At 38.7% G+C, this 26253-nt stretch overlaps 1 protein-coding gene across 2 annotated transcripts in view; it reads left to right on the top strand.

The window, feature by feature from the left end:
* LOC100262933 (uncharacterized) overlaps nt 1-26253 on the top strand; it is an 80302-nt gene that overhangs the window by 16763 nt on the left and 37286 nt on the right. For both annotated transcript variants that reach the window (XM_010650286.3, XM_010650287.3), the window contains 3 exons: nt 3154-3328; nt 4546-4970; nt 24812-24935. In XM_010650286.3, the coding sequence (XP_010648588.1) occupies nt 3154-3328; nt 4546-4970; nt 24812-24935 (724 nt within the window). The remainder of the gene's footprint in view (nt 1-3153; nt 3329-4545; nt 4971-24811; nt 24936-26253) is intronic.

The following is a 26253-nucleotide window of genomic DNA, read 5'->3' as shown; positions in this document are numbered from 1 at the left end:
GGGTCACTCTTATTGATGAGGAAGATATGAAGTCTGGGGTGTGTAGGGCTTATCAGACTTTGTTATCGGAAAATGAGGATTGGAGACCGCGAGTTGGGGATCTACAGTTTCGTGTTCTGGGGACAGAAAGGTCCAGAAGTTTAGAGGTGCCTTTCTCAAAAGAAGTGTTCGAAGCCTTGTGCAACCTCTCCGGTGATAAAGCGCCTGGTCCAGATGACTTCATCATGGCATTTTGGTAATTTTCTTGGGAATTTACCAAATACAAGATTATGGCCTTTTTTGGTGACTTTTTCCACCTTGGCACTTTTCAGAGGAGTCTAAACTCCACCTTTCTCGTTTTGATCCCAAAAAAGGGGGGTGTGGAAGATTTGAAAGATTTCAAACAGATTAGTTTGGTTGGGAGCCTTTACAAGTTGTTCGCCAAAGTCTTGGCAAATAAGCTGAAACTAGCTATAGGACGGTGGTTTCAAAGTTCTAGCATGCCTTCATTTAGGATAGACAGATTTTGGATGCTACACTCATTGCAAATGAGGCTATAGACTCCAAGTTGAAGGATGATTTCTTTGGTCTCCTTCTGAAATTGGACATTGAGAAGGCGTTTGATCATGTCAATTGGGATTGCCTTCTGTCAGTTATGTCCAAGATGGGTTTTGGGCAGAGGTGGATTAATTGGGTCAGGTGGTGCATCTCCACAACTAATTTTTCAGTTTTAATTAATGGAACCCCTTTAGGATTTTTTCGCAACATTAAGGGTTTGAGACAAGGCGACCCGTTGTCTCCTTATCTCTTCATATTAGTCATGGAGGCTCTTAGCCAGTTGCTATTTAGAGCTAGAAGCGGGGGTTTCATTGAGGGGTTTAAGGTGGGAAGTAATAGTGGAGTAGGAAGGGATTTGCCCCATCTTCTGTTTGCTGACGACACACTTTTATTTTGCAAGGCTAATAGTGAGCAGTTGAGATACTTGAGTTGGGTGTTCTTATGGTTTGAGGCAATTTCTGGTTTAAAAGTGAACAGGGATAAAAGTGAGGCTATCCTTGTAGGAAGTATTGATTCTTTGGAGAATAGTGTTTCAGTGATGGGGTGTAGAGTTGGGAAACTTCCTACTTATTTGGGTCTTCCCTTGGGTGTCCCTTTCAAATCATCAAGGGTGTGGGACGTAGTGGAAGAGAGATTCAGAAAACGTTAGTCCTTGTAGAAGAGGCAACATCTCTCTAAGGGGGGGAGGCTTACCTCAATAAAGAGCACTCTTTCAAGTCTCCCAATTTACTTTTTGTCTCTCTTTGTCATTTCGCGGAAGGTGTGTACAAGACTTGAAAAGATTCAAAGAGACTTCTTATGGGACAGTGGTGCCTTAGAGAAAAAATTGCACTTGGTGAATTGGAGTTCGGTTTTTGCTGATATGAGGCAGGGAGGCTTAGGTATTCGCAACCTTGTGGCCCTAAACAATGCCATTGCTTGGGAAGTGGAGTTGGAGATTTGCTATAGAGAGGGATTCTTTGTGGAAACAAGTCATCATAGACAAATTTGGGGTAGAGGAAGAAGGTTGGTGTTCGAGAGAAGCGAGGGGAGCCTATGGTGTGGGAGTGTGGAAAGCTATTAGAAAAGATTGAGAAAGTATTCGCTCTAGATCCCACTTTGTCGTAGGGAATGAGAGAGAGGTCAAATTTTGGAAGGATTTGTGGTGTGAGGACCAAACGTTGAAAGATGCTTTCCCTAATTTGTTCTGGTTGGCGGTCAACAGGGATGAGTGGGTGTTTGATGCTTGGGAGGAGGGTGGGGAGGTGGGCAGTTGGAATCCTCTGTTTTCAAGACACTTTAATGATTGGAAAATGGAAGAGGTGGAGGGCTTGTTCTGGAAACTGCATCATTTAGTTTTGAATAGAGATGTGGAGGATGTCTTGAGCTGGAAGAATAGCAAGAACAACTCCTTTATGTTAGATCACTCTACCGTTCCTTCACAAGAGCTTCTAGTGACCAATTTCCTTGGAGTATTATTTGGAGGTTTTGGGCTCCGATAAGGGTAAGCTTTTTTGCTTAGGAAGCGTCTTGGAACAGAATCTCGACCATTGATCAGCTCAAAAGAAGGGGCTAGAATATGCCGAATAGGTGTTACTTGTGTAAAGTGGAAGAGGAAACTGGTGACCACTTGATCCTATTTTGCAAGAAGGCTACAATGCTATGAAGCTTGCTTTTCTCCCTTTTTTATATGCAGTGGGTCCTGCACTCTTCAATCAGAAGGAATTTGATTGGTTGGCATGGTGCTTTTGTGAGTAAGAGAAAGGAAAAGGCTTGGAGGGCTGCCCCCCTTTGTTTAATGTGGACCTTATGGAAGGAAAGAAATGAAAGAGTGTTCAATGAAACGGAACGGTTCGACCAAGCTTTAAAATTTTCTTTTTTGGTACACTTTTGTGAATTGGGGTAGGGTGTATTTAGAGGATCATTTTTTGTCCATGATTGATTTTATATAGTGGCTTTTGTCTAGTTAGGAGAAAGGTTTTCGTCTTTCTTTTTACCTAGTTTCTTGGGCGTTGTTTGTATACTTCGTATGTACTTTTTTGGCTGCTTCTAGGCATTACTAATACATCATCTTATTTACCTATAAAAAAAATAAAAATAAAAAAAATTAAAAACTATAAAAAAGTGTAAGTATATGATTTGAAGTTTAACATCAACCCCTTAGGCTTTTTATTTACAACCATGTCTTGGTGGTTGGGTGTGCTTTCTCAGTTGAGATTTTATTCCCTGTTGGCTAGTGTTGCTTATGATGTTGACTGTTGTGAATCTTGTTTAATAATGTTTTACTTTGACATGGCGTGCTGTTTAATTCTTTTGAAACCAGACACGGTCTTTACTTTTGATGGAGCTATCCTTTATTATTTATTTATTTTTTTAAATTAAAAAAAAAGTATTGTCTTTGCATAGTGTGTTTGAGGGATTCCTAGTATTGTGAGAGTGAGCCTCTACAGTTAATGGTATTTTGATTTAATGTGCTGGTGGAAATTTCTGTACAAAAAGGATACTTGACTATTACTGTCTGTAGCTCAAGAAAAATTTCCAACTATGGACTACTTTGACATTAGAGCTTTTGTTCTTTGTTATACATCTTTATCCATTCAATATGTGCTGATATGGTCTGTGAAATTATTTTTGTAGAATGCAAGATGTTGAACTTATGCACATGCGATATGCTCTGGAATCTGTTGTGCTTGCACTTGGAGCTATGGAAAGGAGTACAATTGATGAAACAGAAAGCTACCACCAAAAAGCTATATACTATTTGAAAGACATGAGGAACCATATGGAGGCCATTAATAATATCCCACGCAAGGTCATCCCTCTGATTTTTGCTTTCTTTGGATGTCTTGTACTTCTGGAATTGTTAAGGCTGTGCTTCTCTTTATTCTTTCTTGTGTTTGAAGTCCAGTTCCCCAAAAAACCAAGGAAAATGACACATTACCTCTGTCAAAAATGGAATCACATGGTTCTTAGAGTTGAAAGATGAAGTTCTTAGAAAAATTTATCTAATAGCTATTTTACTTTTCCTACTTTTTCTTTTAAAGCTGGAAACAACAATTTATCAAGGAAATAGATAAGCACAAGGAGCATGAGCTCTTCTTCAAGACAAACATGACAAAGAAACACCAGTAACTACTAACCAACATTCAGGAGCTGACAAAGCATCTAATTGAAGGAAAAATAAGGGGAATTGAGGGATGGAAGAATCTTTAGCCAAAGCATCTGTCTCTGAGGCCTCCAAGAAAGGGAACCAACAAAGCTTCTTAAGAAGTTAAAAGTGTCTAGAGTATGCATATCCAATTTCAAGGTTTTCTTTTCCCCTGAAATCCATGTGAGAACAGTAGCCGAATGCCCTTCTACAAGAAGTGCCTAAGGCCTGCGGAAGTTGTGTCAATCAAACCTAACAATACTGGGATCTTCAACTCAATTCCAAACTGAAGCCAACTGACTAGGTAATCACACTACTGCCCATCTTGATCTCTGAAAACTCCTCCAATGGGAATCTACTGAGTTTTCTGATGAATAACTGTTGAAATATAACCTAATAGGAGAGCCACTTTGCCGTCACCCATAGAGTACTACTAACATTGCTGCATACCTCTCTTGCTTCCAGCAAATTCCTACTAAAAGGTGTCCCTAGTAACTCTTTAGTGAATCTCAAAGAGAACCGAGGTAGTCGACAGCATCCTGCAAACCTTCCTAAGGCTTCCACTCATCCTCAAAAGTCCTGATGTTCTTCCTTTAATCCAATCATCCTAAGAATGGCAAGCATAGCCCCTTCCGCAGCACTTCTCCTTTAGGATTCCTCCCACAACGGCATTTCTTTTACTTTAAATTCTAGAAATTAAGTTCCTATTGAATAAACTGTATAACAATGTTCTATTAAGATTGCCATAAATTTGAATATTTATTTTTGAACCCCCCAGATGTTCTCAAGTTGTGTCTTTAAGTGTTTGAAGTTTGTTCTTCTGCTTTTCCTAATATTTATTTTCTACACTAACTTGAAGGTGGATCTATTCAATAATGCAGATATTGATGGTGACCATTATTGTCTCACTTTTGCATATGGATGATATCTCTCTCAATTTGACAAATTGTGCCTCACCTGGGAGCTATTCTGAATTGGACATTAGGTCTGCTTGGGAACGTACTGATCTTACTACTTATGAAGGGGGTAACAAAATGGTCACATCTTTCATAGAGTTGCTACTTGATGTATTACATAATAATTTACCATCTGCTGCGTTGGAACAAGATCATGCATTGGCTGGTGGTGTCACTACTGGTGGAAGACAGGCCTTAGAATGGAAACTCTCAAGTGCTAGACATTTCATTGATGATTGGGAATGGCGCTTGTCAATTTTGCAAAGTCTTTTACCTTTATCTGAACGCCAGTGGAGATGGAAGGAAGCATTAACTGTGTTGCGTGCAGCTCCATCTGAGCTACTTAACCTGTGAGTTTGATGGCTTCTTTTTTTTTTTTTTTGTCTTTTTATCATAAACAAGAACATATTCATAAAAAAAAAAAGAGATTACAAGAGAAGGATAAGAAATCCTTCCCTAAATTAAAAAACCTGATAAAAAACAATGGAAAAGAAGTACGCTCCAATAGACATTAAAACGATCCAACATTGCTATTTTAACCTTTTTGATATATATATATTGAAATCTAATCTAGTTGGAATAATGTTAGGAGGAATGCCTTTGAAATCTGTAGATTGTAGTAGTAGAGGTCCAAAAAGATGAATAGAAGTAGACTAGATCCCATATCATCTCTAAAGTCCTCCTCTTGTTCTCAATGATCCTTGCATTTCTTTCCTACCATAATATCCAAATCAGTGTAACACAAGCGATTGGCTAAAGAACTTTGCCTCCAGTAGTGCTTCCCAAATCCTTAAAGGAAATTGTTAATATGTCACTGATACTTGTAGGAGGAAGCAAATCCAATCTGGTTAGTCTAAATAGCTTGTGCCATAACTCTAAAGTCATTAGGGAGTAAAAAGCAATGCCAAGGACGTTGAAGGTCTCTGTGGAGAGGAAGACCTTCTTGGTTAGGTTCGAAGGTGAGGCCGGGGGAAAATGGTGTTCGCTTACAGAGCACAGTAGAGGCTCTGTTTTCGCCTTAGGTTTTGAGAAGGAAGAGGTTGGTTGGATGATAGAACATTTGACGAAGGCCATTGAGATGAAGAATTTCATGGGTTTCAACAGAAAATTTAGAGGAAAAACCAGAGTACATTTAATGGAGGTTTGCTTCAACAATCATGGTAGGTTTATAAGGCTCTCAGAGTTCGCTTCTAACAGAAAGTCAACTTTCCTGGTAATACCTGAGGGAGAGAATGGTAGGGGATGAGAAAATCTAAAGATTACGTTGTCTTCAATGTTGGTGGTCCCCTCCTCGAGTACTGTTGAAAAGGGAAGACAGTGCAGGGAAAAAGGGACTTTTCACAAACATGTGGGTCCTTTGTGCCGATCCTTCGCGAATGTAGTTAGAGAAGAAGGACCGAGGAGAGGAGGCCTTGTTCCAGTCAGGAGATGGGCAAGAGCTGTGGTGTGCGAATGTCATGTTGGTTCTGTTAACTGGGTTGAGGTCGGTCGGGCTTTGGCGAAAAGTTTAGGGCATAAAGGTGTGGTGACTATCATCCCCTTCTCTGGTGGAAAAGGATTATTTTTTGTGGAAACCATAGAGGAAGCTTTATCACTCCAGGATTTAAGGTTTATTTGGATCAAGGGTGGGCTTACAGTCTTGTTAAGAAGATGGTCGCCAAAGGAAAATTCAGTAATAGAGGGCAAATTCAGAGAAGGTTGGATAGAATTACGAGGTTTGCCATTTCATTTATGGTCTGAGGTACATTTGAAGAAAATTATGGGGTAGTGGGGGACGGTGACAATGACCGATTGGAGAACAATGAAATTGTTTGATCTTAGCAAGGCAAGGGTGAGAGTTGTAATGAAGGAACGATCAATTCTCCCAGCTTTGATCAAGGTATTAGATAGGGGATGGGAGTTCACAGTTTCAGTTGCAGTGGCTGGAGAGGAAGACGTTAGGAGAGGAAGAGAAATGGGTGAGTCAACTTAACAGAAGCTTGAACCTCACTCGTGGACAGGTGGCAGAAAGAGGGCTGAGGAGGCTAAATCAACGGCTGTAGGTAGGGCTTCTGATGGGGCAGTTGGCAGAATGAAAGAGGGAAAAGTTTGTCAAAAGGTTGATTTGGCTCCTGTGGGGACACGTGGCAAGAGAAGACCGACAGTGGGGAACAACTTGTCCCAACCATCCCAGTCTTTTAGTTTGAATTCAAATATTCTGAGAAGCTTCAGGCCTCCAAACAAGGGAAAAGGGCCCAATCTTCTCTTAAGCCCAATCCACAGGTTGAAACTGACTTGGGCCAGAAGAGGGGAGTTTCTTTAATTGGTCCGCTTTCGTTGTTTGGCCAAGAAATGGGAGGCAAACAACCCATCTCTGCGAAGGGCTCTTTACGCAGAGATGACCTCTCTGCAAAGGGAAAGGGGAAGGTAGGCTATGAGGATTTTGAAGCTCAATTGAGGGGTTTCGTGTTGAAGTGTGGTTCAAAGAAGCTGTGGAATGCCCTGTTCCCTCCAAGTTCTGGTTGCCGACAAGGGGGTCGAAGTCGAAGCGAGCCTTTAACGCTTGAGAGACCTTCGTCAGCTAGTGATGATCTTCCGAAGGAAGATTTTTTCAAAGCGGGAACACAGTTGGAACAGAGCTTCAGTGCGAGTCCAAGTCGCTTGTCGGGGAGTCCAAAAAGGTGTTCTGGGGATTGGGAAGGAACATCGCCGCCGAGTGGAGACGAGGATCAAAGGTCTATTCTTAAGGCTCCTTTTCTTTCAAAAGGCAAGGAGAAATTGCGCAACTTCTCTAAAGGTGAGACAGAGTAGGTTTTAGGGGTTTTGTGGGTTTTCCTCATCATGGCTCATTAGACGTGGTTTTTCCTTCTTATCCAATAACTAGAGAAAAAGGGCTCAACTCTGTGGGGTCTTGTGGAATGATGGTAGTGGAAAACCTCGAGGTATCTTCTTATCAACATTCTCAGTCATCGCTGTCTCTTCTTTCCCCTCCCTCTGGCTTGGCTCTTACACACCTGAGTCCTTCTGTTCCCGTTCTTCCCAATTCAGCCATTCAGTCTCAGTTTCCTATGAAACCTCGAGTTATATATGAAATTTTTTCCAAAAAAAATGACGATGGGGCTTTTTGTCTTGGGTCTGTTGGCAATCCTAATCGAGATGTTGCGGTGTCCCAGTTAGTTAGTCTGAACCATTTGTCCGAGAGTTTTAAATCCTTTAAGCCCAATCCCAGCTCGACTCTTAGGGCCCCTAACCTGGTTACAGTTAGCCAGGGTGATGCGGAGTCCCCCCCGATGGGTGGGTTCCAAATTGAAGGCCTTTCCCCCAGCAAAATGGCCAAAGTCTGTGAGGTCTTAAGTTCTCTGGACATTAAGGTGTATTCAAGGCAGAAGAACATATTTAACACAGATAGTTGAGATCTGTTGGCGTTGGTTTGGAAGTTTAGGGTCAGTGAGTTGTATTTATGAAAATCATCAGTTGGAATACTAGGGGCTTGGGTTCTAGGAAAAAATGAAGGGTGGTTAAGGATTTTTTAAGGCTCAAGAATTCGGATGTAGTGATGTTCCAAGAAACGAAAAGAGAGGTGTGCGACAGAAGGTTTGTAGGTAGTGTCTGGTCGGTTAGGAATAAGGAGTGGGTTGCTCTTCTGGTGTGCGGGGCTTCAGGAGGGATTTTGATCATTTGGGACTCAAAGAAATTGAGCAGTGAGGAGGTGGTAATTGGATATTTTTCTGTTTCAGTCAAGTTTTTGTTGGATGGATGCGAACCTTTGTGGTTGTCCGCAGTTTATGACCCAAACAGTCCCTTACTTAAGAAGGGTTTTTGGGTGGAGCTGTTAGACATTTTTGGCCTTTCTTTTCCATTATGGTGTGTGGGCGGTAATTTTAATGTTATAAGGAGAAGTTCAGAAAAATTGGGTGACTCTAGTTTCACTTCTAGCATGAGCGATTTTGATGGTTTTATAAGAGATTGTGAATTACTTGATCCCCCCTTACGGAAAACATGCAAGAGTCACCAATGTGCAAGAGATTGGATCGGTTTCTTTATTCAAATGAGTGAGAGCTTTTCTTCCCTCAAAGCCTTCAAGAAGTTCGTCCTAGATGGACATCCGATCATTGGCCGATTGTTTTGGATGCCAATCCTTTTAAGTGGGGCCCAACACCTTTTAGGTTGAGAATATGTGGCTGTAACATCCAAGTTTCAAAGAGTGCTTTAGTAGTTGGTGGAGAGAATTTGAAGGCAATGGTTGGGAAGGTCATAGGTTCATGAGGAAGTTACAATTTGTTAAGGCAAAATTGAAAAATTGGAATAAGAATACTTTTGGAATGCTAAAAGGAAAGGAAAAAAAGCATCTTGGATGAAATATCTAACATTGATGCCTTTGAGCAAGAAGGGGTTCTTTCTTCTGATCTTTCTGCTCAAACAGTTTTAAGAAAAGGGGAGCTAGAGGAATTAATATTGAGGGAAGAAATTCATTGGAGACAAAAAGTTAAGGTGAAATGGGTTAAAGACAAGGATTGCAATTCAAATTTTTTTCATAAAGTGGTTAATGGCAGACGAAACAGGAATTTCATCAAGTTTTTGGAGAATGAAAGAGGCTTGGTGTTGGATAATTCCGAGAGCATCATAGAGGAGATCTTACTATATTTTAAAAAGCTCTACTCGAGTCCTCCTGGAGAGTCTTGGAGAGTCGAAGGCATAGATTGGTCCCCAATCTTAGAAAAGAGTGCGTCTAGGCTGGATTCCCCTTTCTCCGAAGAAGAAATCTTTAATGCCATTTTTCAGTTAGATGGGGGTAAGGCGCCGGGGCCTGATGGTTTTACCATAGCAGTGTTTCAGGATTGTTGGGATGTGATCAAGGAAGACTTAGTGAGGGTGTTTGCAGAGTTTCACAGTAGCAGGATTATTAATCGAAGCACCTATGCCTCCTTCATAGTTCTTTTACCCAAAAAAAGTTGAGACCTATTAGCTTGATCACTTGCCTATATAAAGTAATAGCCAAAGTTCTATCAGGGCGATTAAAAGGAGTACTACATGAAATTATCCACTCTATTCAAGGTGCTTTTGTTCAAGGGAGACAAATTTTGGATGCAGTTCTTATAGCCAATGAGATAGTGGATAAGAAAAGGCGATCAGAGGAGGAAGGAGTTGTCTTCAAAATTGACTTTGAAAAGGCTTATGACCATGTGAATTGGGATTTTTTGGATCATATGTTGGAGATGAAGGGGTTCAGTCCTAAATGGAAGAATTGGATGAGAGGTTGTCTATCTTCGGTCTCTTATGCTATTCTAGTGAATGGAAATGCTAAAGGGTGGGTCGAGGCATATAGAGGATTAAGGCAAGGTGACCCTTTATCTCCTTTTCTGTTCACTATCGTCGCAAATGTGTTGAGTAGAATAATGTTGAGAGCTAAGGAAAGAAGTTTGTTAGAGGGTTTCAGGGTAGGTAGGAATAGAACTAGGGTGTCCCATCTGCAATTTGCAGATGACACTATCTTCTTTTCTAACTCTTGCGCGGAAGAACTGCAAACTCGTAAGAGTTTATTGTTAGTGTTTGGGCAAATTTCTGGGCTTAAGGTCAATCGTGACAAGAGTAATCTTTTTGGCATCAACCTTGATCAAAATCATCTCTCTAGGCTAGCCTTGTTGCTCGATTGCAAGGCTTTTGATTGGCCTATACTCTACATGGGTCTTTATTTAGGAGGGAACCCAATTGCTTGCGGATTTTGGGATCCAGTGATTGAAAGAATCTCAAGGAGATTAGATGGGTGGCTAAAGGCTTACTTATCTCTCGGAGGTAGGATAACTCTTATCCACTCTTGCCTTTCCCACATTCCTAGTTACTTTCTCTCTCTATTTAAGATTCCCGCTTCAGTGGCTGCAAAAATTGAGAGATTGCAAAGGGATTTCCTTTGGTTAGGGGTTGGGGAAGGTAAAAGAGATCATCTTGTTAGTTGGGATGTAGTGTGTAAGCTGGGGGTAAAAGGGGGTTTGGGGTTTGGGAAGATTTCTTTGAGGAATCTCGCTCTTTTAGGGAAGTGGTTGTGGAGGTATCCTAGGGAGAGTACAACTTTGTGGCATCAAGTCATTCTAAGCATTTATGGGACACATACAAATGGTTGGGATGCCAACACTTTAGTGAGATGGTCACATCGTTGTCCTTGGAAGGCTATTGTACAAGTCTTTTAGGATTTTTCCAAATATACTCGGTTTGTGGTAGGAGATGGGGAAAGAATTCGCTTTTAGGAAGATTTGTGGTGGGGGGAACCAACCTTTGAAATCCCAATATCCAAGACTATTTAGAGTAGTCACGGATAAAAATAGTCTTATTTCTTCAATTCTCGGTTCTGCTCGCCCTTTCTCTTGGAACTTTAATTTCCGTCATAATCTTTCTGATTCTGAGATAGAAGATCTAGAATGCCTCATGCGATCTCTTGATTGTATGCATTTATCCACCTCGGCTTCAGATGCGAGATCTTGGTCTTTATCTTCTTCAGGATTGTTTACAGTCAAGTCTTTCTTTATAGCCTTGTCCCAAGTGCCCGATTTATCTCCTTGTTTTCCTACTAAGTTTGTATGGAATTCTCAAGTCAATCCCTTTCAAAGTCAAGTCCTTTGTCTGGTTAGTGGCACACAAGAAGGTAAACATTAATGACTTGTTGCAATTGAGAAGACCCTACAAAGCTCTTAGTCCTAACATTTCTAAGTTGTGTATGAAGTAAGGAGAATCAACAGATCATCTTTTCCAAAATTATTCCTTGTCCATGGGGTTGTGGCACAAATTATTTCAGCTAGCCAAGATGGATTGGGTTCCTCCGAGAAGCATTTCAGACATGATGTCTATCAATTATAAAGGTTTTGACACTTCCAAAAGAGGGATAGTTTTGTGGCAAAATGCGTGCATTGCTTTAATTTGGGATGTGTGGTGGGAAAGAAATGCTAGGATATTTGAGGACAAAGCTAGGAATTCAAAGAATTTATGGGATTCCATTCACTTCCTAGCTTCTCTTTGGGCTTATTGTTCCGTGGTTTTGAAGGGCATTCCCCTTAACGTGTTACAAATAGATTGACTAGCAGTATGTAGTTCCAATGGGATGGTCTAGCCAAGAGAGCTTGTTCGTAGTTTTCATTGTGTAGTTTCTTGTTCTTTTATTGTGTTGTTTAGTTTTATCTTTGGTGGGAGGATTCCTCATCCTTCTTTTGTACTTCTTTTTCTTTCAATGTATATATTTGTTGTTTCCTATCAAAAAAAAAAAAAAAAAAAAACTCTAAAGTCATCGAACAATGTAAAAAAATGTGCCAAAACTCCAATCATCAAACAATGTATAAAAGGTGATCTATGGATTCTCTATTGCCCATACACAAAGTGCAATGATCTAGACTAAAGGCTTTGAAAGTTCTTCCCATTTGAAGCAAGTTATTAGTATTAACCCTCTTGTTGGCCAGTAACCAAGCAAATGCCTTGACCTTTGATGGAGCTTTTAATTTTCATATGAATTTTGTTAGAGAGAAGAAAATTGGTGTGGATTGATTAGATAGGGCTAAGAAGAAAGATCTGATTGAAAATAAGTCAAGAGGACGATAATAGCCAAATTCTCACATATGGGGAAGACGATGAAAGATTTATACAATTGAGAATAGACATAAGACATTCAAAATCCTCTATCCCTGAATTGGTGTGGTTACATCAGATTTTTTCTAAATTTGTTAGGCTCTTTTGTTTGCCTATGCCAAAAAAAGCACAAAACAAGTAGTTTTAGTTTATTATATGCATGTATGATCATTCTTTATTTAATCAATGCTATTTTGTCAAACATTAATTTCTGATGTTTGTTTTGTTTTGACTGTGTGGAGGGTTAGAATTTATATCATGATTTTTTTTTCCAATAAGTGTTTATTTATTTATTTATTTTTTTAAGCAGTGCCTCAATGTATCTTGGAAAGCTTTCAACTTTTCCCAAATCCAATGTTGCTTGCTTTTAGTTGTTGACAAAACCGAGGAAAAGAAATAGAAATTTGATGTTTTGATTTTATTTTTTGGTTAGGTTTCTTAAAACAAAAGCGTAACTCATACTCACTTGCATGGTTATTTTTAAAGGGTCCTGTCTAGTTCCTACAATGTTTCAGTGTTTGGCTGGTAACTAATGTTAGATTTTCTGGCAATTGTCATGAGCAAAATTTGTTAAAATTATATTGATATAAATGTTTTGTCATCAAAATGATACCCAACAGTAAAGATGAAGAATTGAGCTTATAGACATTCACATTTTCTTTATTAGAAACTGAAATTTATTGCATTGTAATCAAAAGTACAAGAAGGATGAGCCTCTTTGTTGCATTGTAATCAAAAGTACAATGATATTCAACAGTGAAGTAAACTGAAATTTTATTGCCTTGTCCTCAAAAGTGGATGGTGGGAAAGACAAACTCTTTAGAAAGGGTGTTGAATTATTTTCAGCTTCTTATATCAGAATTGGGGGATTGGAGATCAAGCATAGATGGTTTGTCCTTCAAGTCTTTGAGTAAATAAAACTTAGGTGGGTTGGGGTGTAACCTTGGGGCCTAGATGAATTTTCTTTGGCTTTTTAGTAGCACTATTTAGGACATCATTATGGATGAGAATTTTGGTCTTTTTAAGGATTCTTTTTGGGCTTCCTTTTTTTTTTTTATTTGCTAAGGAGGTGTTTATGAGGAGTTAAATGTTGCATTTCTAGTCTTGGTTCTAAGAGGAGGAGGGTTGAAAGGCTTCAGGAATTTCAATCTCATTACCCTTGACTTTTTTTTGATAGGTAATGATAAAAATATATATTAATAGTGCCTTAGAAATGGCACACCAAAGTATACATGATGATGTACTATGTGTCAAAAGGCTAGCCTAGGAAAGAGAAAACAAAAAACATGCTCACTCTCCTTGGAGCTCAATCAATTGATAAAACCTATCATGGATATTGAATGGTCATCTATGTACGTTTTAACCCATTCAAAAAACTATACATGAAAGAAGATTTCATTGCTTGACTTGGCTATTTGGCATCATCAAACGGGTTCCTATTTCTTTCATTCCGTTAGGTCTAAAACAAGTACTAGGGAGCTTGTTGTAGGATAACCCTAGGATGGTTTCCTACAATCAAATAGGTGGGCTAGGGTTTTATTTTTTTATTTTTTAGGGTTTATGGAGAGGAACAAGGGATAAAGTTTATGCCAACAGAATAAAATGAAATAAAATAGAGAGAAAGAAGATAAGAAGAAAAAAAGATAGAAACCTGAGAGTTTCACTAAGGTCCTCTAGGATAAGAAATCCAAAGTCTACTAGGATTCTAGTAACTCATTAATGACTCTAATTCTAATTGTCCTATAACCTAATTAGCTAATCTTAATTTGGCTCCAACAAATACTAATCCTAATTTAATTTCAACTAATATTAATTCTACATAAAGTTTATTTATGCCTTTCCTTTTCTTCCTTGAATATACTTTAAAAAGCTTTCCCTCATCAATTCCCCCTGGCTTGAAAGAACTTGGTTTCGATGAGTTACATGCTTGATGCAATTCATAGAGATTCAGGTTAAGCTTTTGAAAATTTGTTATTGTAACCCATGTATTTTCAGAGCATGGTTTGCCTTGTCATTTCACAAAAATTTTTTGGTATCAATCTTATTGAGTAGACACAAGTTGACCTTCAAGAACATACTTGATCACAAGACATGGGCTAGGATTAAGTGGCAATTGAAGATCTTATTCTTCGCTTACCTCACTTTGATGACCATGGTAGACAAACACATTTTTTTTTTCTTTTTTGGTGATAAAAAAAACAAACAGATGTATTAATTAAGAATGAACAAAAACATGAGAAGGATAAAAAATCCTTCCCATGATATACAAACCTGATCAATAAGACCTAAAGAAACCTCCACTATACAAGGAGGGCTATGCAAAAGGAACAAAAAGGTCTATACAAGTATAACATCTCCTGAAACTCATATAGGACCTAACCCTGTAGGCCCAACCCTAGGGTGTACATATTGAAAGCCAACTAAGTTGAATTACACTCAAAGGATATGGTTTAAAAATGTTTGTACAGTAAATCTAAAAAGAAATATAGAAATGAAGCAAATCCTAGAGGAAGCTCAAAAACATAGAAAATGAGTACTTTTTGTAGAAACGATAGAGAAAGCTCTCTTTTTCCAGGATTTAAGGATTCTTAACATTGAGGGAGGGAATACAGTCTAGTTGAGAAGGTGGTCGCCAAAGGAAAATTCAGAAGTTGAGGGGAAGTTCAGAGGAGGTTGGATTGAAATACGGGGATTGCCATTTTATCTCTGGTCTGAGGTTCATCTGAAGAAAATAGTGGAGCAGTGGGGGACGGTGACTGAAATTGATTGGCGAACGTTGAAATTGTTTGATCTTAGCAAGGCGAGGGTAAGAATTGCAATGAAGGATAGGTCAGTTCTCCTTGCTTTGATCGAGGTGACAGATAGGGATTGGGTGTTTAGAATTTCTGTCGCAGTGGTTGGAGTTGAAGATGTTAGGAGAGGCAGTGTAATGGGAGTCGACTCGGGAGATTTTTGCATCTCACTCGGGGACAGGTGGTGGAAGGCAGGCGGAGAGAGATAGATCAACGGCTGGATGAAGTTTTCGTGTTGGGGAAGCTGGCAGAAAGAAGAAGGGAGGAGAAAAGATCATGGCTGAAGCTTTTCCAGTGGGGACACGTGGAAAGAGAGGTCAGGAGGTGGGGAACAACTGGTTCCTACCTCCCTCATTGCCCAGTTTGAATTCAAAAAAACTGAACATTGGGCCAGTTGGGACAAAGAAGTTGGGTGTGGCTAGGGCCGATGGGGACGAGGCTTTCTCAGATGAGGATGGTCGGGCCTTTGAGAAAAAGGCCCATTCTCTTCCCAATCCTAGTCCACTAACTGTTGCAAAAGTGGGCTGTAACTTAAAAGGCCAGTCATGGTTGGGCCAAAGAATACGAGGAAAGAAGCCCCCGGATAAGATGGGTTTGTTACGAAGCGAAGAAGTTTTTGCAGTGGGAAAGCTGTATCAGTAGATCTTGATGTTCAGACGAGAGGCTCCGCGAAGAAGGAAGTGAATTTTGGTTCATAGAAGCTGTGGACTACCCTTTTTCCTCCAAGTTTTGATCGCCGACAAGGACTTCGAAGTCGCAGCGAGCCTTTTTTGCACAAGAAGCCATCGTCAGATAGCGAAGAGCTTCCAAAGGAATAGGTTTTCGGGGCAGAATATCAGTTGGAACGAGGATTCAGTGCGAGTCCTCCCATTTTTTGTCGATCGTCAAGGATTCGAAAACGGTGTTCAGGGGAAGGGACTTTGTCGTCAAGAGGCGAAGTGGCTTTGCGCAAACCCTATTTTGAAGAAGACAAAGAAGGATTTTTGGGCCGAGTGGGGTCCGATCTTCGTGGTTCATCAGTCACAGTTTTGCCTTCTAATCTATAAATCAGGGGTAAAGGGCTTAGCTTTAAGGGGAATTGTGGAATGTTGGGAGCAGAAAACATGGAGGTAAATTCGTCTTCACCTTCTCAATCACCTTTGTCTTCTTTTCCCCGTTCTTGTGGTTTGGCACTTCCATTTTTGAGCCCTTTTGTTCCAGATCTTCCTAGTTCAGTCATTCAGTCTTAGTTTCCTATGGAAAATCGAGTAATCTTTGAAATTTTTTCCAAAAAAGACGATGATGGTACTTTATGTCAAAAATTTGTTGGCAATCCTATCCTTGATGTGGTGGAGTCCCAGTTTGCTTATTCAAACCAGTTGCTCGAGAGTTTTAACCCCATTAAGTCTAATTTGCCTAATGAGGTTTCCAGCCTGGTTATAGTTAGCCAGGGTGATGCCGTGGTCTCTCCATTGGGAGAGTTACAATTAGAAGGCCTATCCCCCAGGAAAATGGCTAAAGTGCGTGAGGTTTTAAGCTCTTTGGATATCAAGGTATATTCTAGGAGGAAAAGTAGATGCTCCACAGGTATGTGAGACCTGTTGGAACTGGTTTGGAGGTTTAGGGTCTATGATGTTTTTCCATGAAAATAATTAGTTGGAATACCAGGGGTTTGGGATCAAGGAAAAAGCGAAGGGTGGTTAAAGATTTTCTGAGGTTAGAGAATCTGGATGTTGTGATGATCCAGGAAACAAAAAAGGTGGAGTGTGACAGAAGGTTTGTGGGTGGTGTTTGGATGGTCAGAAATGAGGAATGGGCTGTTCTTCTAGCGTGCGGGGCTTCAGATGGGACTATTTGGGACTCTAAAAAATTGCGTAGTGAGGAGGTGGTAATAGGATCCTTTTCGGTCTCAGTCAAGTTTGCTTTGGATGGATGCAGACCTCTATGGCTGTCTGCAGTTTATGGCCCAAACAGTCCCTTACTTAGGAAGGATTTTTAGGTGGAGATTTTAGACCTTTTTGGCCTATCTTTTCCATTATGGTGTGTGGGCGGTGATTTTAATGTCATAAGGAGAAGTTCAGAAAAATTGGGAGGTTCTAGTTTAACTTTAAGCATGAAGGACTTTGATGGTTTAATAAGAGAATATGAATTGCTTGATCCACCTTTATGGAACGCACCATTCACTTAGTCAAACATGCAAGAGTCTCCCGTGTGTAAGAGATTGGATTGATTTCTTTACTCAAACGAGTGAGAGCATTTCTTTCCTCAAAGCCTTCAAGAAGTTCTTCCAAGAAGGACATCGGATCATTGGCCGATAGTTTTGGATATCAACCCGTTCAAGTGGGGCCCAACACCTTTTAGGTTTGAGAATATGTGGTTGCAACGTCCTAGTTTCAAGGAATGCTTTAGAAGTTGGTGGAGAGGTTTTCAAGGAAATGGGTGGGAAGGTCAGAAGTTCATGAGGAAATTACAATTTGTTAAGGCCAAATTGAAAGAGTGGAATAAGGTTTCTTTTGGAGAGCTAAATGAAAGGAAAAAAAGCATCCTGAATGAAATAGCTAACTTTGATGCCATTGAGCAAGTAGGGGGTCTCACTTCTGAACTTTTAGTTCAAAGAGCTTTAAGAAAATGGGAGTTAGAGAAATTAATTTTGAGGGAAGAAATTCATTGGAGACAAAAAGCTAGGGTGAAATGGGTTAAGGAAGGGGATTGTAACTCAAAGTTTTTTCATAAAGTGGCTAATGGCAGGCGAAATAGGAAATTTATCAAGGTGTTGGAGAATGAAAGAGGCTTAGTGTTGAATAATTCCGAAAGCATCATAGAGGAGATTTTACTTTACTTTGAAAAGCTCTACGCGAGTCCTATTGGAGAGTCTTGGAGAGCTGAAGGCTTAGATTGGTCCCCTATATCTGAAGAGAGTGTGTCTAGGTTGGACTCCCCTTTTACTGAAGAAGAGATTTCTAAGGCCATTTTTCAGTTGGATAGGGATAAGGCGCCGGGGCTTGATGACTTTAACATTGCAGTGTTTCAAGATTGTTGGGATGTGATCAAGAAGGATTTAGTAAGAGTGTTTGCAGAGTTTCACAGAAGCGGGATTATCAATCAAAGCATTAATGCCTCCTTCATAGTTTTGTTGCCTAAAAAAAGCATGACAAAGAAAATCTCAGACTTTAGACTTATTAGCTTGATCACTAGTCTTTACAAGATAATAGCCAAAGTGCTATCAGGGAGTCTAAGAGGGGTACTACATGAAACTATCCATTCTACTCAAGGCGCTTTTGCTCAAGAGAGACAAATATTGGATGCAGTTCTCATAGCCAATGAGATAGTGGATGAGAAAAGACGATTAGGGGGGGAAGGAATCGTCTTCAAAATTGACTTTGAAAAGGCTTACGACCATGTGAGTTGGGATTTTTTGGATCATGTATTGAAGAAGAAGGGGTTTAGTCCTAGATGAAGGAAATGGATGAGAAGTTTGTCCACAGTTTCTTATGCAGTCTTAGTGAATGGAAACGCTAAAGGGTGGGTCAAGGCATCTAGAGGCTTAAGACAAGGCGACTCTTTATCTCCCTTTTTGTTTACTTTAGTCGCAAATGTACTGAGCAGGATGTTATTGAGAGCAGATGAAAGAAATTTGTTGGAGGGTTTCAAGGTGGGTAGGAACAGAATAAGGGTGTCCCATCTGCAATTTGCAGATGATACCATTTTCTTTTCTAACACTAGTGAGGAAGAATTGCAGACTCTCAAGAGTTTATTGCTAGTGTTTGGCCATATTTCTGGGTTTAAGGTTAACCTTGACAAGAGTAATATTTATGGCATCAATCTTGAACAGAATCATCTTTCTAGGTTGGCCGAGTTGCTTGATTGCAAGGCTTCTGGTTGACCTATACTCTACCTGGGTCTTCCTTTGGGAGGGAGTCCTAAGGCTTGTGGCTTTTGGGATCCAGTGATTGAGAGGATCTCGAGAAGATTAGATGGGTGACAAAAGGCTTATTTATCTTTTGGAGGTAGGATAACTCTTATCCAATCTTGCCTCACCCACATGCCTTGCTACTTCCTTTCCTTGTTTAAAATACCCGCTTCAGTGGTTGCAAAAATTGAGAGATTGCAAAGGGATTTTTTATGGTCAGGGGCTGGGGAAGGTAAAAGAGATCATCTTGTTAGTTGGGATGTAGTGTGTAATCCGAAGGCAAAACGGGGATTGGGATTTGTGAAGATTTCTCTAAGGAATCTCACTCTTTTAGGGAAATGGTTGTGGAGGCACCTTAGAGAGGGTTCAACTCTATGACATCAAGTTATTTTAAGCATTTATGAATCACACTCTAATGGTTGGGATGCCAACACTATAGTCAGATGGTCACATCATTGTCCTTGGAAGGCTATTGCACAAGTCTTTCAGGAGCTTTCCAAGTTTACTCTGTTTGTGGTAGGAGATGGAGAAAAAATTCGGTTCTAGGAATACTTTTGGTGGGGGGACCAACCTTTGGGATCCCAATATCCAAGACTATTTAGAGTAGTCACGGATAAAAATATTCCTATTTCTTCGATTCTCGGTTCTACTCGTCCCTTTTCTTGGAACTTTAATTTCCGCCGTAACCTTTCTGATTCTGAGATAGAAGAATTAGAAGGCCTCATGCAGTCACTTGATGATTTGCATTTATCACCTTCGGTTTCAGAGCTGAGATCCTGGTCTTTATCTTCTTCAAGGCTTTTTACAGTCAAATCTTTCTTTCCTGCCTTATCCCAATTTTCTAGTTCTCCTCCAATTTTCCCTACTAAGTTCGTTTGGAATTCTCAAGTCCCTTTCAAAGTCAAGTCTTTTGTCTGGTTAGTGGCACACAAGAAGGTAAATATTAATGACTTGCTACAATTGTGAAGACCCTACAAAGCTCTTAGTCCTGATATTTGTAAATTGTGCTTGAAGCATGGTGAATCAGTCGATCATCTTTTCCTACATTGCTCTTTCACTATGGGGTTGTGGCATAAATTATTTCAGTTAGCTAAGACGGATTGGGTTCCCCTGATGAGCATTTCCGACATGCTGTCCATCAATTATAATGGTTTTGGTTTATCTAAGAGATGAATAGTTTTGTGGCAAGCTGCGTGCATTGCTTTAATTTGGGTTGTGTGGCGGAAAAGAAATGTGAGGATTTTTAAGGATAAAGTAAGGAATTCAGAGAATCTTTGGGGGTCTATTCATTTCCTTGCTTCTCTTTGGGCTTTTTGTTCCAAGGTTTTTAAAGGGGCTCCCCTTAATGTGTTACAACTTGATTGACTAGCGGTGTGTAATTCCAATAGGTTGGTCTAATCTAGAGAGTTTGTTTGTTTTTACTTTTTATTTTCTTATTTTTGTATTCTTGTAGTTTAGTTTTTTTTGGTGGGAGGATTCCTCATCCTTCTCTTGTACTTCTTTTTTCTATCAATAAATCCCTTTGTTGTTTCCTATCAAAAAAAAAAAAGAAGCAAATCCTACATCATCTCCGGAGTCATCCATGTTAAATATTGGACTTAAATGCAATTATGAAGGAAACTTTGTCAAATAAGCATTTTCGCCCAATTAAAAATGCGTATTTGCTAGAGCTTCCTTCATAATTGCATTTTAGTCCAATATTTAATGTAGGCTTGGCCCAAATTGTTTATAGTTCTGGGTTCCTCATTTATTGTAGATTTTGTGGATTGGATAGGGGCTTGTTGAGGGGTGCTATTTTTTGTTAGGCCCTCATTCTTTTTGTTGGCACTATTTGGCACTCTTTGTATATTCCCTGTGTACTTTGTGGCACTCTTTTAACGTTTTCTTTTTTTCTAATATACTATTCTTTTACCTATCAAAAACAAGCATTTTTGCCCAATTGTTTTAGCTTGATGCTTTTGGTCTATTTTGACCTATTTTCTTAGCTTGAAGCTTTTGATATGTGCCCTAATGAAATCTTTCTAGATGTAGATGAACCATTACCATATCACCTTCTTGAAATTGAATATATTTTCGGTGTGCATCATTGCCTCCTTATAGTTCTCATTACTGATTTTGATTTTTTCTTATACCTTTTAAAATTGACGCATAGTAAACACCTTTTTTGGTTGTGCCTCCTCTAGCTTCTTAATTGGAAGGATTTTTTTTTCTTTGGATGAAGGATCTTCTTATGCCCATTAAGTATGAGAATATATGTATTTTCGTAGCCGTCATGTGGAACCCTTCTATAAAAAAGCCAAGGTTTTCCAAGCAAAATATAACTCACTTTTATTGGTAAGACCTCACATCATATAGGCGCTTTAAAGTCCTTACCAAAAAAGAATGTGACCAAGCAGTAAAAATTTATCAGAATAGAGGTATAGTTCATCCATGCTACTTGGAATGGATTTGGATATCTCTCTATTTTAAGATTCAGCTTTTCAACAAGCTTTTGCGAAGTTATGTTCAAACTGCTATCTCCATCAATGATCATGGTACATAACCTCCCTTGACAAGAAATATGTGTGTGGAAAATGCTAGTATGCCGCCAATCTTCTTCTCTTTTTACCTTTGGGACAACTAATAAAGGTTGTAGTACAAGACTATGACCTTCTGTCATACCATCATAGTAATCACATTCTTCACTAAGTTCATCTTTATTGCGAGTCTCTTCTTCCTTTGGGTAACTCTCCAATTCAAATTTTGGTTCTTCAACACAAAAGTGTAAACCTTTGCTTGGGCACACAACAACATAATGGCCATGCCCATCACACTTAAAGCATAAAGGAGTCATGCCTACCTTTTTATTTCCAATACACATTGAAATTTTACCCTTATTAGCATCTCTATCAGGCACATTCATGGCTTGTTGATTGTTACCCTCACCAATTACATGGTTAGAAGTTTGGAAATTTGTTGTGCTTAAAGGTTTGTTTGCTATTTGGTTGGAGAAAGTGCTCCTAATTTGTGAACTTGGACGTTTAGAAGCCTGAAACTTGAGCCCTTCCATTTTATGGACTAGTGATAAACATCATTCACAGTATAAGTGCATGCAACTATCATCTCAACTTGAATCTCCATTTGAAGTTCAACTTAATAACAAGTTGCAAGTTGAGCATCACTTTCCCGCACTTGATTCCGAATACTCAACTCATGAAATTCTTTTGTATATTCTTCAACAGACTTAGTACTTTGTTTAAGGGAAAACAATTTTTTGTACATGAATTGTTTATAATTAGTTAGGAGAAAGTGCTCCTTCATCTTTAATTTCATCTCGTTCCATGTATCTATAGGTGGTTGTCCGGTTTAATAAAGTTTATTCTTAATATTATGCCACCATAGATGTGTTACCCCTTTCAACTTTGCCTTAACAAAATGAACTTTTCTATTTTTGGGCATTGCATACCAATCAAAGTAATCTTCTATCGACATAATCCAATCTAAAAAAGTTGTTGGATTTAATTTTCCTTAAAATTAAGCAATTTCAAGGTGTACCTTTCTTGTCACATCATCATCTTGCTCAAAGAGTTAGCCCCTTCTTTGATTCCCCATCATAAAATTGCCTTGCTCTTGACGTGGTTTACTAGGCGATTGTCTGAATTGGTGACTTGTAGTCTCATCTTCAATTGGTGGTTTTTCTTAACTCTTTTCTAATAACTTCATGATCTCTTCAAGTTTGTTATTTAGTTGTCTTATAGCATCTTGATGAGATTGTTGTGTGGCAAAAATTTCCTTTAAGCTTGTTGTAGCATCATTTTGATTATTAGAAGCATTTTTTGAACTTATGCTTGCATAAGTTGCTCCACTCCTCAACTGCATATGCCTTCAAGTTAAGAACTTTTACTCTGATACCAAAATTGATATAGGACAACCGTAGGATGGTTGCCTACAATCAAATAGGTGGGTTAGGGTTTAATTTTTTTTTTAGGGTTTAAGGAGAGAAAAAAGGGATAAAGGTTATGACAACAAAATAAAAATGAAATAAAATAGAGAGAAAGAAGATAAGAAGAAGAAGAGATAGGAATCTTATCACTAAGGCTTTCTTAGAGTCTCACCTAGAAGAAAAACAATGGAGTCTTATAATTGAAATTTGCAAAATATGTAAAATAACAGAATATTATTAATCATTAATCAATTACTTAATTTACATCGACTAACCTTATGTATAGGCTTCTCTAAGAAATCCAAAGTTTATTAGGATTCTAATTACCCATTATGAATCTAATTCTAATTGTTTTATAATCTAATTAGCTAATCCTAATTTGACTCCAACAAATACTAATCCTACTTTAATTCCAATTAATATTAATCCGAATTTAATTTCAACTAATATTAGTATTACTTAACGTTTATTTATGCCTTTCCTTTTCTTTCTTGAATATACTTTAAAAGGCTTTTTCCCATTAGAGCTAACCTGTAAGTGTTCTTCGGTTTTTTCCTCACAAATGAACCATGCCAACTTAGGAGGTTTCCTTTAACTATAGAGTGCATCACCTAAACTACACCAAGTGAAGAACAAACCAATTGCCTTAAAATTCTTGCTTTGGAGCAATGGAGGAGTAAATGGTTAGCTGATTCTTTTTCACTGTTACACATGTAACATCTATTTGACATAAATCCATCTTCTTCTTTTGATTTGATCAAGCGTCAGAATCTTTCCCCAGATGGCTTCCCATTCAAAGAAACTTACATTTGTTGGTAATCAAGGATTCCAAACTATGTTTTCAGGGAAAGGCTCTCTTTCTACATTGACTAAGGAAGCATAGAGAGATTGGATAGAGAATTTGCCACACTTGGTTTTCTTCTAACTCATCCTATCCTCCTCGTTGCTTCCAATTGAAATTGTATGCATATTCTGAAAAAGGTCTCCCCTTCCTTGAGTTCCCAATCACGGAACTTCTTTGAAAAGTGGGGACTCCATTAGCCCCCTCTCTAACTTGCTCCCATGCCATTGCTACCCAATCATTTTTTGGCAATGTCTATGTGGAATAACATTAAGCAATACTCTTACAAGGACATGTTTGCCATGCCATCTATTTTTCTAAAATTTTACCCTCGTGTCATTCCCAACTATGAAGTAAGACTTACTTTTAAAGGGCTCCCATCTGTTTCTAATTGCCTTCTACACCCCCACTCCATAGCCATCCTACACATCCCTTGAACACCATCCCCTTCCTCTTCCCCAAACTTTCCTATTATGACTTGTTCCCACGGGGATTCTTTCTTAGTTGCAAGTCTCTAGCTCCATTTTCCAACCAGAGCCTTGTTTAAAGTGGATAAATTTCCAATACCAAGGCCCTCCTGCATTTTGTCCAAGCAAGCAATGGACCAATTAACTAGATAAGGCCTTTTCTCAAGCACACTCCATCGCCCTATTGGAAGTCTCTTTGGATATGCTTTAGTCTTAAGCTTTTCAGTGCTACCTGAATATTTAATGTTGGCCATTCTCTTTCTGCAAAACTGTGACAACTTATTTTCTTTCTGCCATTGGCTGCTAAATTGGTAAAGTTAGAATTGTATAAACATATAATGCATTCTTAATGACTCAACAGGAGAATGAAAATATATTTTTCATTAATCAGGAAAGATTTAAGTATATATATGGGGCTACTGGACAATATGCATCATGTGTGTTTATATATGTATATAAAATTATCAAGCTTGTGTGATATAGGAGACTATATGAAATATGATATGCATAGTTTACAATTATAATCAAGGATACTTCATTGCGTATTAATGCAGGCACTTGCCTCTCTCTTTCTCTTTGCCCTCCACCCCCCGCCTCCCTCTTAACACCACACCCCCTCCCCCAGGTGTGAATATCTCATGAGACTGATAATATTTGCAAATTGAGTAATGTTAGTGCTTGTTTATTGTGCAGCTGTATGCAAAGGGCAAAGTATGATATAGGAGAAGAGGCTGTCCATCGATTTTCCTTATCTCCAGAAGATAGAGCTACTCTTGAATTAGCTGAATGGGTAGATGGTACCTTCAGAAGAGCATCTGTACGGCCCCTCTAAACCTGTGGATTTTATGTTATGACTGATCGTTATTATATGCAGATTGCATACTTTATATTATATTATTTATGAGGATCATTTGGTTGATTTTTTTTAGAATATTCTATTTATATCCACTGTCCCTATGTTGTGTGGGTTATCACTTGTCATTTGGCCTTGCTTAATTAATCCCGTCTCTAGTTTGATAATGCAATTCTGAGTGCTACTGCAGTTAGTGGGGTGGTGTTTGGCTGTGCAGTTTTGATAGATGAATTTTAAAGCATTGAAAAATTCCAAGTTCTCTATATGATTGTGAACTTACTGCGTCTATTTGTACTACTAATCCTAAGTTTGACCTATCTCAGTTTCAGTCCATTTTTAAATAAAAAATGTAATACCAGTTCCATTAATCCTCATTTGTTGGTTATGGCATGTCTTGTGCGCCTTTATTCTTTGCATGATTGAGCTTTTGGCAGCTGCTAGTGTAGCCCTATTGACTTTGCCTATTGAAGGGGGAAAAATTCATTCTTACTATCTATAAAGAAAGTGAGATAACCTGCCCTTTTTGCCATCAGAAAGGTTTGATCTCCTGTCTGTATCTTCTTGCCTTTAGGATCAACAATATAGATTGCTGAAGATGTGGAATCCTCTTTGAGCACTTCGCGCGGTTTAGTGTATCAAAGTTAATAATAATGAAGCTATGTGCCTAGAAGTGACTATTTAATATTTCCTTTATTTTATAGTTTACATTATTGGGGAAATTTTTAAAGTTTAGAATTCTAAGAATGTATTCTGGGAGATTTTTTTTTTGTCATAAAAGGCCTCTGTTGTCATTGACAAGAAGAAATGGTTGTGTTTATCATCAAAGAAATGGAACAATATTTATTGGCTCAATTCTTCTGTGCTACTTTATTTTGTGTGTAACATTAGTTTCTCTATTTCATCCTTTAATATTTTCAGATTGAGTAGGTTGTATGTTTGTCCCAATTTAGGAATTTGTACATGATGCTTTCATTTAGAACATTATTCTTCCTGTGATAGCGTTTCTACTTGTTCACATACAGAACATAAGAGACTATCCTGTGCATGGTGATGTTCTATCTTGTATCTAATAGAGAAGGACTATTTTACCGGCGATACTGTTCTATTATTTCTCATGTATGATATTTAACACCATTGTATGCATAATAGCATTTATATTTTCAATGATGTTTCGTGTACTCAAACACTAATGAAGTTGAGAGCTGTCTCTTGTGTGTGTGTATTTTTGCACCAGTCTCTGTGTAATTCTATTCTTCATGTGTTGTGCCTTGTATCTCATGTG

This window comes from Vitis vinifera, chromosome 4, assembly GCF_030704535.1.
Source record: "Vitis vinifera cultivar Pinot Noir 40024 chromosome 4, ASM3070453v1".
NCBI classification, from domain to species: domain Eukaryota; kingdom Viridiplantae; phylum Streptophyta; class Magnoliopsida; order Vitales; family Vitaceae; genus Vitis; species Vitis vinifera.
This window is presented reverse-complemented; position numbering and strand designations above follow the sequence as displayed.